The 15271-nt window shown below is 62.8% G+C and overlaps 2 protein-coding genes across 2 annotated transcripts; both read left to right on the top strand.

Annotated features, from left to right (window-relative positions):
* The first annotated feature begins 245 nt into the window (after positions 1 to 245).
* On the top strand, positions 246 to 6162 carry TEKT4 (tektin 4). Its single transcript, XM_068524566.1, has 6 exons — positions 246 to 779; positions 2822 to 2892; positions 3217 to 3360; positions 3984 to 4206; positions 4965 to 5119; positions 5946 to 6162. The coding sequence occupies exons 1-6, from the start codon at positions 246 to 248 to the stop codon at positions 6160 to 6162; spliced, it is 1344 nt and encodes a 447-aa protein (XP_068380667.1).
* Positions 6163 to 10728: 4566 nt separating this feature from the next.
* Positions 10729 to 12196, top strand: C1QTNF8 (C1q and TNF related 8). The gene is given in 3 exon segments (XM_068524983.1): positions 10729 to 10933; positions 11647 to 11805; positions 11808 to 12196. Coding segments are annotated over 3 exon segments (753 nt in total).
* Positions 12197 to 15271: the final 3075 nt, after the last annotated feature.

Below are 15271 nucleotides of genomic sequence, written 5' to 3'. Positions count from 1 at the left end.
TCCTCCAGGCAGGTGCCAGATGTGGCCAGGACAGGTGGGGCTGGGGCCTGCCTGGCCCTTTAAGAGGGCCGCGGTGGGGAGGGGGGGGGAATCCCTGTTGCCTAGCAACAGGAGGGCTTGGTGTGTACCTGTCTACGAGACCTGAAGCCATGTCCTGCTTGGGGACAGAGTGGCCGGAGCTGCCCTGCTGACCGTACTGAGAGGCCCTCCTCCCTCTCCCCCGCCACCCCGTGCCCGGGCGCACCATGGCGCAGACAGATATACTTCTGACCAAGGAGCCCGCCCCGCAAACGGTGCCAGCATGCCAGCTGCCCCGCAAGCTGTACGATGTGGCCCGAAACACGGGCGCCCACACGTCCTCGGGCCTGGCCACCGCTGGCTTCCGCACGGCCAAGTACCTGGTGGATGAGTGGTTCCAGAACTGCTATGCCCGCTACCACCAGGCCTTCGCCGACCTCGACCAGTCGGAGCAGCAGCACCACGAGAGCCAGCAGCTGGCGGCCGAGACTGAGGCGCTGGCGCAGCGCACGCAGCAGGACTCCACGAAGAAGGTGGGCGAGCGCCTGCAGGACATGCACTGCTGGAAGTCGGAGCTGCAGCGCCAGGTGGAAGAGCTGGTCGCAGAGACTGACCTGCTGCTGGCCCAGAAGCAGAGGCTGGAGCGCACCCTGGATGCCACGGCCGTGCCCTTCTCCATAGCCACCGACAACCTGCAGTGCCGGGAGCGCCGCCAGCACCCCGACCTTGTGCGTGACTGCGTGGAGATGGAGCTGCTGAAGGTTCGGCCCCTCCCAGCCCCCAGAACTGCAGACTGGGCCGCCCCACCTCTCCCCAGGGAGCATGACCTTCCCTGGGCTGACAGTGGGCACCCGTGTGCCCTCACGACACGGCTGGCAGAGGCCTTGGTGCCCATGTACCATGTGGCTGCACACAGGCACAGGGAGCCTTCTCCCCTCAGCACAGGCAGGGACACACAAGCACATGCCCAGGCGCAGAGAAGGTGGCTCTGCTTGTAGGTGGGGGACCAGAACCGACTGGGGCCGCCCCGGCTGGGGGCAGGGGCAGGGCTCAGACTGCCCAGGGGGGAGGTGCCGCCCCTGGCCCCAGGAGGGTGCCGGGTCTGGCCTTCCCACAGTCTGGTCCTTATAGTGGGTGCTGGGCAAGGCCTTGCTCCCTGCAAGGTGGGCCCAGACAGGACATGCTGGGTTGGGGGCACTGTGGCCTGGGGGCAGGTCCCAGCATGGGGGTTGAGCATGGTTGGGGGCAGGGGCTGGCCTTTGGTGCTTATCCACTCACCCTAGCCCCGGGTCCAGGGTTCCTGCTCTGCCCCCTGCCCCATTATGGCTCCCACGTGGGGGTGAGGCAGGGCCCTGGCCGTGGCAGCATTCATACCTGGAACGTGTATTGGGACGTTTGCCTGAGGCTGAGACAGTCAGAGGCCACTGAGGCAGGGCGGGGCCTGGCCAGTTCCCCATATGCCCTGATGCCCCTCCACACACCCCCGAAAACCAGGAAGGGCCTGAGCTGAACCGCAGGAGCGGCTAACTGAGGTTGGGATGTGGTTGGGGCATGGTGGTGCCTGCATCCACTGTGCGGTCCCTCAGTCACCCCTGGGTCCTGGCACCTGCTGAACAGCCCCTTTGGTCACCCTGGGTCATGCAAATTAAGCCTGACCCTGAGTTCCCAGAGGCAGAGACCCCATGCCCCGCCCCCCATGCCCGTGTTGGAAATCCAGCCTCAGACCAGTGTGCAGGCGTGGACGGGATAAAGGTGGGGTGGGGGCCACATGCATCCCACAAAGAGCCCTTTCCCCTCCGAACCTGGCAGGACCTGTCCTTGGGGAAGCCCCCAAAGGATCAGGGAGTCACCCAGGCCAGGCCCCTGATGCTGTCAGGGAAGAGCCTCACCTGCGAACAGGCTGCAGGCCACAGGCACTCATGAGATATGGGGGAGACAGCCAGCCAGCCCAGGTGCCTGGTGACCCCCTGCAAACCCCAAGCTCAGGCCAGAACCTTGAGTACCTCCTCCTGGCCCCAGGCCCTTCCTCTGTCCCCCCAACACCCCACCCTCACACCCATTCACTCAAGAACCTCCCAAGGCTCTGGGGGTGAACCCTCTGCCCTGAGCCAGGTCCCCCGCCCAGTAGTACATGGACAACAAAGGGGCCAGGACAGGGAGATGGACCCACGGGTCAGAACTGGGCACACAAGGGTTTAGAGCCCAACGGAGGAGAATATTCAAATCAGGGGGAAAGAGTTTTTCCTGCCCGGAAAATGAAACTGTCAGGGTAGCAGGAGGAAACACAAGGTTTCCCCTTGTGTCCTTTGTCTGGGTAAGGCCTCTCTGAGCCCAAGGCCCCAAGGGGCAGCCCCAGGGGGGCTCCTGGTCCCCAGTGGCTGGGGTCCTCAAAGGCTGTCGCCAGGCTGTCCAGGGGCCAGTGGGTAGGCTGGTGCCCTCAGTGTCTTGGGCAGGCTGCAGGGGTGGCCCCAGAGCCCAGGGGGTGCTAAGTGCCCAGCAAGTGGGAACCACTTCTGGGTGATCCTCCCCACAGCCCATAGAAGCCCCCAGAAGAAAAGACCCACTGCACCGCCCCAAACAGCCCAGAATAAATCCGGCGAGAAAGCCGGGCTCATCTCCCATTTCCAGGAAAGAAGCTGGGGCCCAAGGCCACCAGCAGAGGTCAGGTGCTGGCAGCGCCCCCAGTTCCACTGGGGGTCACCCCAAATCTCAGCTCCTCCTAGAGGTTTGAGAGGCTGCCTGTGGGCCCCACCAGCCTGGCTGTCCTCAGACTCTCACCAGGGACGGGGGTCTTCTTCCCCAGGAGGCAGACCTCATCCGGAACATTCAAGAGCTCCTGAAAAGGACCATGATGCAGGCTGTGAACCAGATTCGGTGGGTCTGGGTGGCCTCTAGGGCTTCCCTTGGGATGTCCCTCTACCCCTCAGGCTAGCTATGGGCAGGAAGTTGGGGTGACCCAGCCCTGAGGCTCAGAGAAGTGAGGGATTGTCCCCAGTCATAGCCAGGAGCAAGGGGCTGGGTGGAGGCACTGGGCAGGTGGGGGTGGCAGATTCCTGCATGGCCGAGGGGCCTGGGCATCCAGAACCCAGGCCAGCATTACAGGGCCCACCCTGCCACTTGGGGGGCTTACCCTGTCCTGCGCCCAGGTGGGCCCAGCTCCCCACCCGCAGAGACGCAGGCCCTGCCCGCTCTCCCCAGGATGAATCACGAGCACAAGGAAACGTGCGAGATGGACTGGTCCGACAAAGTGGAGGCCTGCAACATCGACGAGGCCTGCTGCCGCTACCACAACCAGAGCACTGACTTGCAGTTCTACCCTCACTCCGCCAAGTTCGAGGAGAGGTGGGGTCTTCCGCGGGGGCTGTGCACAAGCACCCCGCCCCCATCTGAGAGATCCCGCCTGGGCTCCCAGTCCCTCCGCTGGGGGTCCTTTGTGCAGCTCTTCTGCTCCTGGGGATGGGCAGGCGAGCGGGACCTCCGCCCAAGTGCCCGGCACACATGGTTCACCACAGGGGCTGGGGTTTGCGAGGGAGGCAGGACCCAGGGTGGGGGGCCGCCTGAGGCCGGGCGGCTGACTGCAGCTCCGCATAAGGCCGGCAGGGGGCGCTCGGCCACCACCCATTGCAACACAGCCCCGGGGTGGCGCAGGGCCCAGGGACGTAGAGGCACTGGGGCGCGGGAACCACCGGGGGGCGCAGGAGGCACGGAAGACACGGAGTGGGGAGCTGGGGGCGCGGGGCTAGCAGGGCGGAGCTGGGGGAGCAGGAGGCCCGGGGAGCGCGTGGGGAGGCGCTCCGGGTGGCGCGGGGGGCGGGGTGAGGAGTGGCGCTAGGACTGGGGGTGGTTGTTTATGCTGGGGCGCAGGGGACACCGGGCGCAGCGAGCGCGGGGAGGCCCTGGTGCACACCGGAGCCATTGGCAGGTGCCCTCACCGACCGCGGTGCCCGCCCACTCCCTGCCCGCAGTGCCTCCACGCCAGAGACCTGGGCCAAGTTCACCCAGGAAAACCTGTACCGCGCCGAGCGCGAACGCCTGGCCTCAGTCAACCTGCGGAAGCTCATCGACTGCATCCTGCAGGACACATCCGAGGACCTGCGGCTGCAGTGCGACGCCGTGAACCTGGCCTTCGGGCGACGCTGTGAGGAGCTGGAGGACGCGCGCCACAAGCTGGAGCACCACCTGCGCAAGGTGGGGCCGCCCCGGCCACGCCCATCCCACGTCAGACCACGCCCACCCACCGACAGACCACGCCCACTCCGCAGCCAGGCCACGCCCAGCCCACGACCTGGCCTCGCCCAGGGCAGCCTCTAGGGCTGGACATCCCCTGGTAACCACAGAGAAAGACCAGGTCCAGACCGGGTAACCCAGACCACCCCTCCCCCACTGGCCACTATGCCTTTGTCACAACCTGGCCTGGCTCCTGCCCCTCCTTAGCCCTGCCCATCCTGAGGGACCCCTGAGGCAGGGCCCCCACTCCTCCCTGGGCCCTCATTAAGCTGATGAGAAACCAAGTGACATTTGGGGGTGGTGGCATTGTCACTGGAGTGACTGACCAGGGGGTGCTGCAAGCAGGAGCAAGGAGGGTGGAAGGAGGTGGGGCCTGGCTGCCTAGTGGGGTGTCCCCGGTGCTGGCCCCTGGCCTGGCAGGGCTCTGACCCTAAGCTCTCAGGGTGACCTTTGTTGCCTTTGTCTCTCCAGCTCCTGACCAGGGTTGGGGGCTGGTGACCACAGGACTGGGGACTCTCAGGCCAGAGCTGCTGTGCCTCAAGCTTTGCTGTCTGCACCGCCCCCAGGCCTCTGGGTGCCTATGGGAGGGCGGAGGTGGCCGTGCACATCCTCCCTGCCTCCACTCCTCCCCCAGAGCCAGCGAACAGGGCCGCCTGCTCGACGTGGCACAGGGCTTGGGGTGCGGTGGGGGAGACCCACAGGGACTGTCCTGTGTGCAGACACTGCGGGAGATCATGGACCAGGAGCACAATGTCGCAGCGCTGAAGCAGGCCATCAGGGACAAGGAGGCGCCTCTGAAAGTGGCCCAGACCCGCCTGTACCAGCGTTCCCACCGGCCCAACGTGGAGCTGTGCCGAGACGCTGTCCAGTTCAGGTGCCTGTCGCTGCTGGGGCCGTCCTGGGCTGGGCCTGGTCACCAACCACCATAGGGCGCTGTCCACCCGCCTCCGGGCTTTCCTCAGCCTCTGGGGCCCCCTTGAACCCCTCCCCCCACCCCCGCACACAGCCCTGCAGATGTGAAGAGGAAAGACATTGGGCCCCACACAAGCACAACACACACACACACACACATACACACACACGGTTCCCACGTCCCCAATCCTGCCCCAGCATGACTGGATGCTATGCGTCCCTTGGGGGACACTGTGCCAGGCTCCGAGTGCCAGGGGCGGCCACACTCCCCGCTTCACCCTGGTGAGGAATCTCAGGGTCTGGGAGGCAAAGCTCCCCAGGCCACACGGCCGCCCCGACCATCCTGCTCGTGGCCGTCCACACCTCCATTGTCATGGTAGACACACATCCCCAGCTTGAGGTGTAGGTGGGGTCACATCTTCTGTTTTCTAACTTATCGAGCTTCCAGTTGCCTTGTAAGCAGAAGTGCCCCTGCCTTGGGCATCCCTCTTTCCCTGTCCCTCAACTCCTTCAGAAAACTGGGGCCTCACTCAGCTCCAGGGGCGCCCATCTCACTTCCAGATGCCAGGAATAGAGGAATAGAAGTTCATGTGGTGTCCTGGCTCGGCCCTCTCCCAGCGCGGCTGCTGGGTTTCCCTCTGGGCATTTTGGGAGCCCGTCTGTGGCCAAATGTCTTGACCAGGACCCCCAACAAGGGCCCCCAGCCTTTGACCTTGGGCCTCACTCTCATCCAGAAGGCCAGGCGTCCCAGGGCAGCCCCAGCTCACCCCTCCCTCCCACCCCCGCAGGCTGGTGAGTGAGGTAGAGGAGCTGAACCTGTCCCTGGTGGCTCTGAGGGAGAAGCTTCTGGAAGCAGAGCAGTCCCTGCGCAACCTGGAGGACACACGCATGAGCCTGGAGAAGGACATCGCTGTCAAGACGAACAGCCTCTTCATCGACCGCCAGAAGTGCATGGCCCACCGCACCCGCTACCCCACTGTCCTCCAGCTGGCCGGTTACCAGTGACCGGGCAGGCACCCCGGCGGGCGCAGGGACCTGTCTCCCCCTCAAATAAAGAGCATGTTAGCTTTCTACTCAGAGAGTGTACCCGGACAGGTGGGCTTTGCCTGTGGACCCCATGTTCCAGCCATGGGGGGCCAGGGGTCTCCTGCCTGGGGAGCCCCCAGTCACCACCTGGGGAGAGGGGTCAGCCAAGAACCGTCGAGGCCCCCCCTCGTTGCTCACTGCTGACCACACGGGGCACAGCCAAGGCATCGACAGTTTCTCTATCCACCTGGACCACCTGCTGGATGCTTCAGAGGGAGCGTCACCTCCTGTCACCACTTGTCACAGGCTCTGGTGGCTGCAGTGATAACTGAAGCCCCGCTCCTTTTCTTCCATGTGCCCTGGATGCTGTCACCCGAGGCCAGCCGGCACTCCCCTCATTAGTGGGGGGTGAGCCTGGAGCAGCGCTGTCAGAACACGCTGCTGGCCCAGCTCTCCCCTAAGGGACTTGGCCCCCGGGCTATGAGGGGCCACGCAGGGCGGGGCCTGGGGCAGTGACCGCCGGGGGAACTGTGGGACCTCTCCCTGCCACCCCCACCCGGCACAGGGTGGGCACCAGACCCTGAGCTGGGGGGGGAGGGTCAGTGCTGCTGGTCACCTCTGTGGCCAGGCTCCTCGTCCAGCCCCCTCCTTAGCCAGCAAGTGAGTCAGGCCGGGCTGTGGGTGGATGGGTGAGGGCCACAGAGCCCTGCTGCCCACCTGGCCCCACACCCTGTGTCCATGGCTCTGGGCAGAACTGGGCGCAGCATCAGGGGCTCCCCCCAAGCAGGGCCAGGTGGCTGTGAGGCCCTCTCACTGTGCCCCCTGGGGACGAGCTCCAGGCCACTGGCCCTGCGCCCGTGGCAGCTCATCAACAGGACTCGGGAAGTGTCCATTAAGAGGCTGGGAGATAATAACTCGGCCGCATGCACGCCAGCCACTCAGACCCCCATTACTGCCTGAGACCGAGGCGGGCTGGCTGTGAAGCGCAGCGTCCCCATCAGCGGCTATGAGGGCCTCCTTGTTCCCGCGCCCCACCCCTGCTGGGTGACTGCTGATGGGGAGCTAAGTGGAGGTGCTGTGCGAAGGTCATTATCTCCAAAGCTGGGAGGGCGCGGGCACAGCCCCGGGGGGCCGGGCACTCATTGCCTGCAATTGTCTCATGACCACCTGTGAGGCTGGAAATTTTGTCCCCTTGTAGAGACAAATGATCAGGCCCTGGAGCTGATGGGTGGCTCTGGGCCACACAGCAAATTCCAGAGGCTGTGGCTGCGTCTCACTGGAGAATTAGCCTCCCTGGGGAGTCTGGAGGGTGGCCAGATTCGGTCCCTGCAGGAGTGGGGAGCGGGGAGTCACAGGGGGGGACATCAGGGCCCTGAGGGTGGCCGAAGCCTGCGGCGTTTCCATCCACCACAGAGGACACTCTGGCCACTCTGAGTCCACTGGTGCCCATTTAACAGGTTGGGAAACTGAGGTCAGACGCAGGGAGCAGCAGAGCTCGGGCGTCTGCCCTTCTCTGGGAGCCCCAGGAGCCCCAGAGACAAAAGTGGGGCGGGCAGAGAGGAGCTTCTGCAGGTTGACTGAGGCCAGTCAGCAGCTCCCGTCGGAGCCTGGACTAACCCAGCCCTCGGTGACGCCTACAGAACGCCCTCCGTCCAGGCCACCCACATCCAGATTCCAGCAGTGGTTGCTGACAAGGCGTGGGAGGCCGCCGAGCCCCACTGGAGTGTGAACTGGCATCTCAGGGAGGACGGGGAATATCTGGGAACCGGCTCCAGCTGGTGTGATCTCCCGACCACAGCCCTCACCAACTCTGCTCCCCTTCAGCCTGGCACGAGAAGCCCCTCAGTCTTGCCCTCTACCCTCATCCTTGCCCCCTCCCTGGTCATCAGTGAGGAGTGCCAACGTGGGGAGCGCCAACGTGGGGAGCCTGAGGGGAGAGCCGGACCCTGGGCTGTGCCTGCATCTGCAGAGGCGAGAGAGCGAGCCCCAGCTGCCCACGGCCTGTCTTCTAGCACAGCGGCCACAGCTCCCCAGGCCACATCTGTGCCTCCCTCTGCCAGGCAGCCTGGCTTGATGGTGGTGGTGGGGCGCTTCCCAGGGAGTCACATGTCCCCGTGCTCAGAGGCTGAGGCACCAGGCCCTGCCCCTGGACCTAGCATCCAGCTGCTCAGGCCCAGAGCAAGCACGAGGCCAGGCCCTGGTGTGGGCGTAGCCCACGCCTGCCACTGCCCGGGGGGCCCTGTGAGTCATTCCTGCCAGGGGGTTGGCATCACAGGGACACAACCCTTATCCACTGAAAGGCTGGGCTAATGCCGAGGGCCCCCAACATGGTGTCACGGCAGGCCTCTTGCCCCGCTGGGCACTGTGACCCTGGGAGGGTGCAGCGGGAGGTGGAGGCAGACACAACGGGCCTGGCCCGACGTTTCTCTCCCAAGCTTCACCCAAAAGGCTCAGCCCTCCTGTCCCAGCCAGAGACAGGAGGGCGTCACCATCACCAAGTGAGCTCAGCACAGGCATGGTGGTCTGTCTCCCCTGACTTTGGCCTCCAGCCTCCTCACCAACCTCCCTGACTCCCCTCTGTCACTGCATCCCAGACAGAGGATGGCTGCCAGCTCATGGTTTCACCCCCAACCCCCCAGTCCCAGACACCCCAGGCCCTCAGAGCCACGCTGTGGCCCATGGGCTGTCAGGAGGATACTGGAGCCCCCGTGGCAGGGCTGCACTGACGTTGCAGCAGGTGGCAGGCTGGGCGGTGGGTGGCAGGGCCCCGTGAGCCTCCTGCCCGGGAGCTCTGAAGCTGGCCTGAGGCCTGTTGGTCTTGGATGGCCCAGAGGGAAGCCACGGGCACCTGGGGCGGGCATGAAAGAGCTCTTTCATGGGCCACTGGGCAGAGATGCCGGAGACGCCAGGCAGGCAGCAGCACCCGATCGTGAAATGGTAACAGGGAGGGTGGGGGCGGGTGGGGGTCTTCACAGCCATTCTGAGCAGGGCCAGGTGGCCAGGATGCCTGGGACCCCAGACCTCTGGGGGAACAAAGTAAGGGCCCCAGCAACACAGGCCTGTCTGTGGAGTGAGCTCCCCAGGAGGTACCCATTCCTGTAAGGTTCCTCCATGGGAGGAATTCAGGAGGGTCTTGCAGAGTCCAATGGGGCTAGGGGGGTGGGTGAGGGTCTGCTAGGCACTGAGGGGGAGAGGAGGGCTCCCACCTGCCAGAGAAGCTCAGCCTGGGAGTGGGTCTCAGACCTACTATGTAAGAAGAAGGACCTCACCCTGGGCTGCAGTCCCCGAGGGCTTCCTGGAAGAGGGAGCCTGAGTCTTTGCTCAGCATGGCCAGGGTACAGGACCCCGACCTCACACGCCTGCCCTTGCAGGAGACCAACCCTGGCTGAGCCTCTCATACGTACATGGGGAAACCAGGGCAAGCAGGGCCCACTTGCCAGGGAAACTGAGACCCAAGTGATGTGGGGCTCACCCAGGGCCCCCAGCAGCTGTCGGTTGAGCCGGAAAGTGGCGCCTCCACCTGGCATGGATGAGCCAGGTGTCAGGCAGGGTCTCCCGAAGGAGAGGAGGCGGAGGCAAGAGGCCTAGGACTGGTAGGGCTTAAAGACCATCTTACCCACAGATAGGTGGGGGCCACATGGGGTAGCCTCCCAAGTTACCCGCAGGGGCCTGGCCTGGCCCACAGGAGGTCAGGATGAGGGTGCCGCCCTCTGCCAAGCGAGGCAGCCTGGCAGAAACTGCCTCATGTCTGACCCCAACCACCAGGGCCCCGGGCCCAGCCACCGGTGGGTGGGGTGCTGCCGTTCCCTGAAGTAGCCTAGCTGTCCCTCCCGGAGGGCTCTGGCCGGCCCAGGTGGGTGGGGGACTTAGAGGGCTGATTCAGAGCCCCCACCTCCATACACCTCTCCCTGCATCTACCAGGTGCGGGGTCTCCAGCCATGGGGAGTTTGGGGACCGGGACTCCCCAGCTATAGGCAGTTAGGGTGCCTGCCACTGCCCAGAGCTAAGGCCCTAAGGCCCCAAGGAGGGAGGCAGCTATGGGGAGGAGGGAGCAGCCCCGGAGAAGGAATCTGGAAGCACCAGCTCCCATGGGGTGGGGCTGCCTTGGTCACTCACTGGGGCTCTGGAAGCGCAGGTGTGAATGGTCCCCTGTGCTGGCCCCTCCTATCGATGGTGGTCCCCAGGTGCTGTGTTAGGGAGGATGCTGAGGCCACATCCAGGTCCAGGGGAAAGTGTGTGGGGATCCATTAGTGATGTCTGTCGGGGCAGGGGTCTGAGTGTCCAGGAGGGCTCTGCCAGGTGCCCTGTCTGGTGCAGGATGAGGCTCCGGCCACGCCCACTGCAGCCCCTTCAGGGGTCGCAACTGTCCATCCTCACCCAGGCAGCTCCCTGGTCCCACCAGCGCACTGTCTCCCCCACACAAGCAGGCACAGTTGGGCTGCTGCGGGGGTGGGGGCTCAGCAGGGGTGTCCCCTCTCCACTCCCCGTTTTCCTCCCCCATCCTCTTCCTCCCTTCCTGCCCTCCCGACCCAGGCTCTGGCCCAGATGGCAGCCTCTGCCCTCCTGCTCCTCCTGGTGCTGCCCGCAGGGGCCTGGCCTGGCCTGGGGCTGCCCTGCTGGCTGTGTATGCACTGCAGCTGCCCACCCTGGCCCCCGGCCACCCCCAGCCCACATGTCCGCATGAGCGACGGGGATGAGTGGGTGGGGCTGCCCCACGTGGGGCCCACCATCGACATCTCGATCCTCAAAGGTGAGTGTTCCTGGAAAGGCGGCCCCACTGTCCCTGGCCCCGCAGGGACACTCCGCAATGAGGGGCATGGGAAGAGAGGCAGGAGAGCAGGGCGACGGCCCAAGGCTAGCTCTGGGAAGGCTGGGCCCCAGGGGGGCACACAAGGGCCTGCTCCCTGCTCCCCATAGCCGCCTCCTCCGGTGGGAAGCAGGGTTCCCTGGGGAAGGGGCTGTGGATTGGGTGGGATGGCGGGGGGTGGGGTGGGGTGGGGTGGCAGGTGGGGCTGAGTTTCCCTTCAATCCTGCTCCCCCACCCCAAGGGGAGGTGGGAAGGGGGTCTGGGAGCAGCGCCCCCTTTGAGAGGCAAGACAGGCTGAGCTCTAAGAGGGAAGCACCCTGAAGGCTGGACGGAGGCCACACTGAGGTTGGATTTGGTTACCAACTTCCCAGGCCTCTCCTCCTTCAAAACCCAGTTCAGACACTTCCTCTGGCAGCTACTGGACCCCCATCATCCCCGCCGTCCCAGCCATCCCCATGTGACCATCTGCACAGGCCTCAGAACTGCCAGGACCTCAGGGTGTGGCTTCTTTCTCATTGCCCCGTGGAGGGCGGGTTAGCGCCCACCTGGCAGATGAGACTGAGGCTCGCAGAGGTGAGGTCACTTGCAAGGCCGTGTGGCCAGAGAATCTGACTCTTGAAACCTTGACCAGGGGCTTCCCCTTACCACCCCCGCAGGTGAGAAGGGTAAAGCGGGGGTCAGAGGTCGCTCCAGCAGTAGCAGGAAGGAGGGCCTGCCCGGCTCCCGGGGCCTCCGTGGCCACAAGGGCCAGAAGGGGCAGGTGGGGCCGCCAGGCACCCTGTGCCAGGGTGCCTACGTGGCCTTCTCGGTGGGCCGGTGAGGGGGCTGCACAGCACCGATGTCCTCCAGGCTGTGCCCTTCGACACGGAGCTGGTGAACCTTGATGGTGCCTTCGACCTGGCCTCCGGCCGCTTCCTCTGTGCCGTGCCCGGCGTCTACTTCCTGAGCCTCAACGTGCACACCTGGAATTACAAGGAGACGTACCTGCACATCATGTGCAACCGGCGGGCTGCAGCCGTGCTGTATGCGCAGCCCAGCGAGCGCAGCATGATGCAGACAGAGAGCCTGCTGCTGCCGCTGGCCGCGGGTGACGCTGTCTGGGTGCGCATGTTCCAGAGGGACGGCGACAACGCCATCTACAGTGAGCGTGGTGACCTCTACATCACCTTCAGCGGCCACCTGGTCAAGCCGGACGCTGAGCTCTAGCAGCCCCCACGCCACATCCAGCCCTCAATGGCAGTCATTCCCGGAGCCCCGCAGCCCAGGACTGATGCCAGCTGAGATGGAGCACCAACTGCGTGCAGACGCTGAGCTGAGCACAGGGGTGTGGCAGCAGCAGAACAGACCGGGGCCTGCCCTGCTGGAGACGACACAGACCAAGGTTTCACACCAAGACATTCAGGAAGCACACCCTTGTTCTGGGCGCGTGGTGGGTGGAGGATGGGGGGTGGGCCGGAGCACCTCCACACACGATGGAGTTTGCTCCCCTGGTCGAGCTACCTATTCTGCATATAAAGGCTGTGCCAGGAACCACTGCCATGGAGAGCTTTACAAAGCACCTATTGGGTGCTGGGCTGGTTGCTAGGGAGGCTGCAGGGTAGGGGGGGAAGGGGGTCAAGTGCAGATGCCGGACCTCCTGGAGCCAGCTCTAGCAGGAAGCATGATGGATTCCAGGGTGTTCGAGGGCAGCAGAGGCCACAAGACAGGCTGAAATGGAGCAGGTTAGGGTGCTGGCCCGGCGGGGACAGGTCTCGTCCTTGGTGAACACGCCACCAGCCCTGGTGGGCTGATTTTCTGGGGCTCAGCGTCCCCTTGTCTGTCTGGAATGAGCTGGAAGGGGGAGGAAGCTCATACCTGGATGTGCACCTGAGCCCAGGGAGCCCCAGACCCCCACGGTGTCACCTCCTACTTAGGTGTGCTGATGCTGGGCCTGGCGGCAACGGGAAGTGACCAGGCTGGCCTCGTCCCTGCAGATGGGTGTGGGTGGAGTTTGGCCATGCTCACTCCACAGGAAGCCCCTGTCCACCCCACGGTCGGAGCCACCAGGCTGCCCCACCCTCGAGTCCACTCCGAGTCTTTCCTTTCCTGCCACGTGTCCTCTGGCCACTCTGGGACCTTCTGTCCAGCCCCTGTGGCCCCATCACCCGCCACCTCCCCTCTGGCCCTCCCCTGACATCCCCTCCTGCAGCTGCTCCCTCCTGAATGAGGATTCTGGGCCAGTGAGGCCGCTGGGGCCCTGGCAAGAGCAGCGTCTGGAATCACCAGAGCCCGGCGAGCTGGCTGAGGTCCCAGGCCATGCAGAGGTGGCTGGAGCTGCAGGCTGGCCGGGCTGAGCAGGCCAGGGCCTTCCAGGTGCTGGACAGGCATGGGGGTTTCCACCTCAGGGTCTCGGGCCCACAGAACGCCGGCCTGGCTGATCGTGTCTCCTCACCACGTCCTACCCCGGCCCCCACTCCTTCCCACCAGGAGCCCAAAGCATCCTGAGATGGATCTCTGACTGGTTGGGGGCCCCACATCCACCTGGCCCTGGCAGATCCTCTCCAGATCATCATCGGCTGATGGGGGAGGTGGGGAGGGGGTGGGGGCCCACTCGTCCTTTTCACAAACAGGCACCTCCTTGTCCCCAGGGAGGGGACACAGCTGGGATCACGGTGACCCTCCCCTGCCACCACGGAACTCAGTTATCCCTCAGGAACATCAACCCTGAGTGAGGCTGGAGCCAGGAACGTCCCACACCCACCCGTGAACAGCAGAGCCCACCCTCCCAAACACACAGGCCAGGACAGGCCACGCCCTTGACAGGTGGGGAAACTGAGGCCTGGCAAGGGGGTGTAGACCCCCAAGACTGTGTGGGCTGGGAGCTGGTGCCCTCCATGGACTGGGCTGTCTCCCCTAGTATGGCCTGGGACAGAGGGGGAGGCAGGAGACGGACCCCCACTGGAGAGGGGCTGCTGGGACTCCCTGTCTGCAGGGGGAGGGGGCTTTTTTTTTTAAACATCTTTATTGGAGTATAATTGCTTTACAATGGTGTGTTAGTTTCTGCTTTATAACAAAGTGAATCAGCTATACATATACATATATCCCCATATCTCCTCCCTCTTGCATCTCCCTCCCACCCCTCTAGGAGGTCAGAAAGCACCGAGCTGATCTCCCTGTGCTATGCGGCTGCTTCCCACTAGCTATCTATTTTACATTTGGTAGTATATATAAGTCCATGCCACTCTCTCACTTTGTCCCAGCTTACCCTTCCCCCTCCCTGTGTCCTCAAGTCCATTCTCTATGTCTGCATCTTTATTCCTGTCCTGCCCCTAGGTCTTCATAACCTTTTTTTTTTTTTTTAGATTCTATATATATGTGTTAGCATACGGTATTTGTTTTTCTCTTTCTGACTTACTTCACTCTGTATGACAGGCTCTAGGTCCATCCACCTCACTACAAATAACTCAATTTCGTTTCTTTTTATGGCTGAGTAATATTCCATTGTATATATGTGCCCCATCTTCTTTATCCATTCATCTGTCGATGGACACTTAGGTTGCTTCCATGTCCTGGCTACTGTAAATAGAGGGGCAATGAACATTGTGGTATATGACTGTTTTTGAATTATGGTTTTCTCAGGGTATATGCCCAGTAGTGGGATTGCTGGGTCATATGGTAGTTCTATTTTTAGTTTTTAAAGGAACCTCCATACTGTTCTCCATAGTGGCTGTATCAATTTACATTCCCACCAACAGTGCAAGAGGGTTCCCTTTTCTCCACACCCTCTCCAGCAGTTATTGTTTGTAGATTTTTTGATGATGGCCATTCTGACTGGTGTGAGGTGATACCTCATTGTAGTTTTGATTTGCATTTCTCTAATGATTAGTGATGTTGAGCATCCTTTCATGTGTTTGTTGGCAATCTGTATATCTTCTTTGGAGAAATGTCTATTTAGGTCTTCTGCCCATTTTTGGATTGGGTGTTTTGTTTCTTTGATATCGAGCTGCATGAGATGCTTGTAAATTTTGGAGATCAATCCTTTGTCAGTTGCTTCATTTGCAAATATTTTCTCCCATTCTGAGGATTGTCTTTTCGTCTTGTTTATGGTTTCCTTTGCTGTGCAAAAGCTTTTAAGTTTCATTAGGTCCCATTTGTTTATTTTTGTTTTTATTTCCATTTCTCTTGGAGGTGGGTCAAAAAGGATCTTGCTGTGATTTATGTCATAAAGTGTTCCACCTATGTTTTCCTCTGAGAGTTTGATAGTGTCTGGCCTTACATTTAGGTCTTTAATCCATTTTGAGT

The sequence above is a fragment of the Eschrichtius robustus genome, chromosome 16 (assembly GCF_028021215.1).
Source record: "Eschrichtius robustus isolate mEscRob2 chromosome 16, mEscRob2.pri, whole genome shotgun sequence".
NCBI lineage: Eukaryota > Metazoa > Chordata > Mammalia > Artiodactyla > Eschrichtiidae > Eschrichtius > Eschrichtius robustus.
Note: the sequence above shows the minus strand (reverse complement) of the source record. Positions and strands in the feature narration are given on the sequence as shown.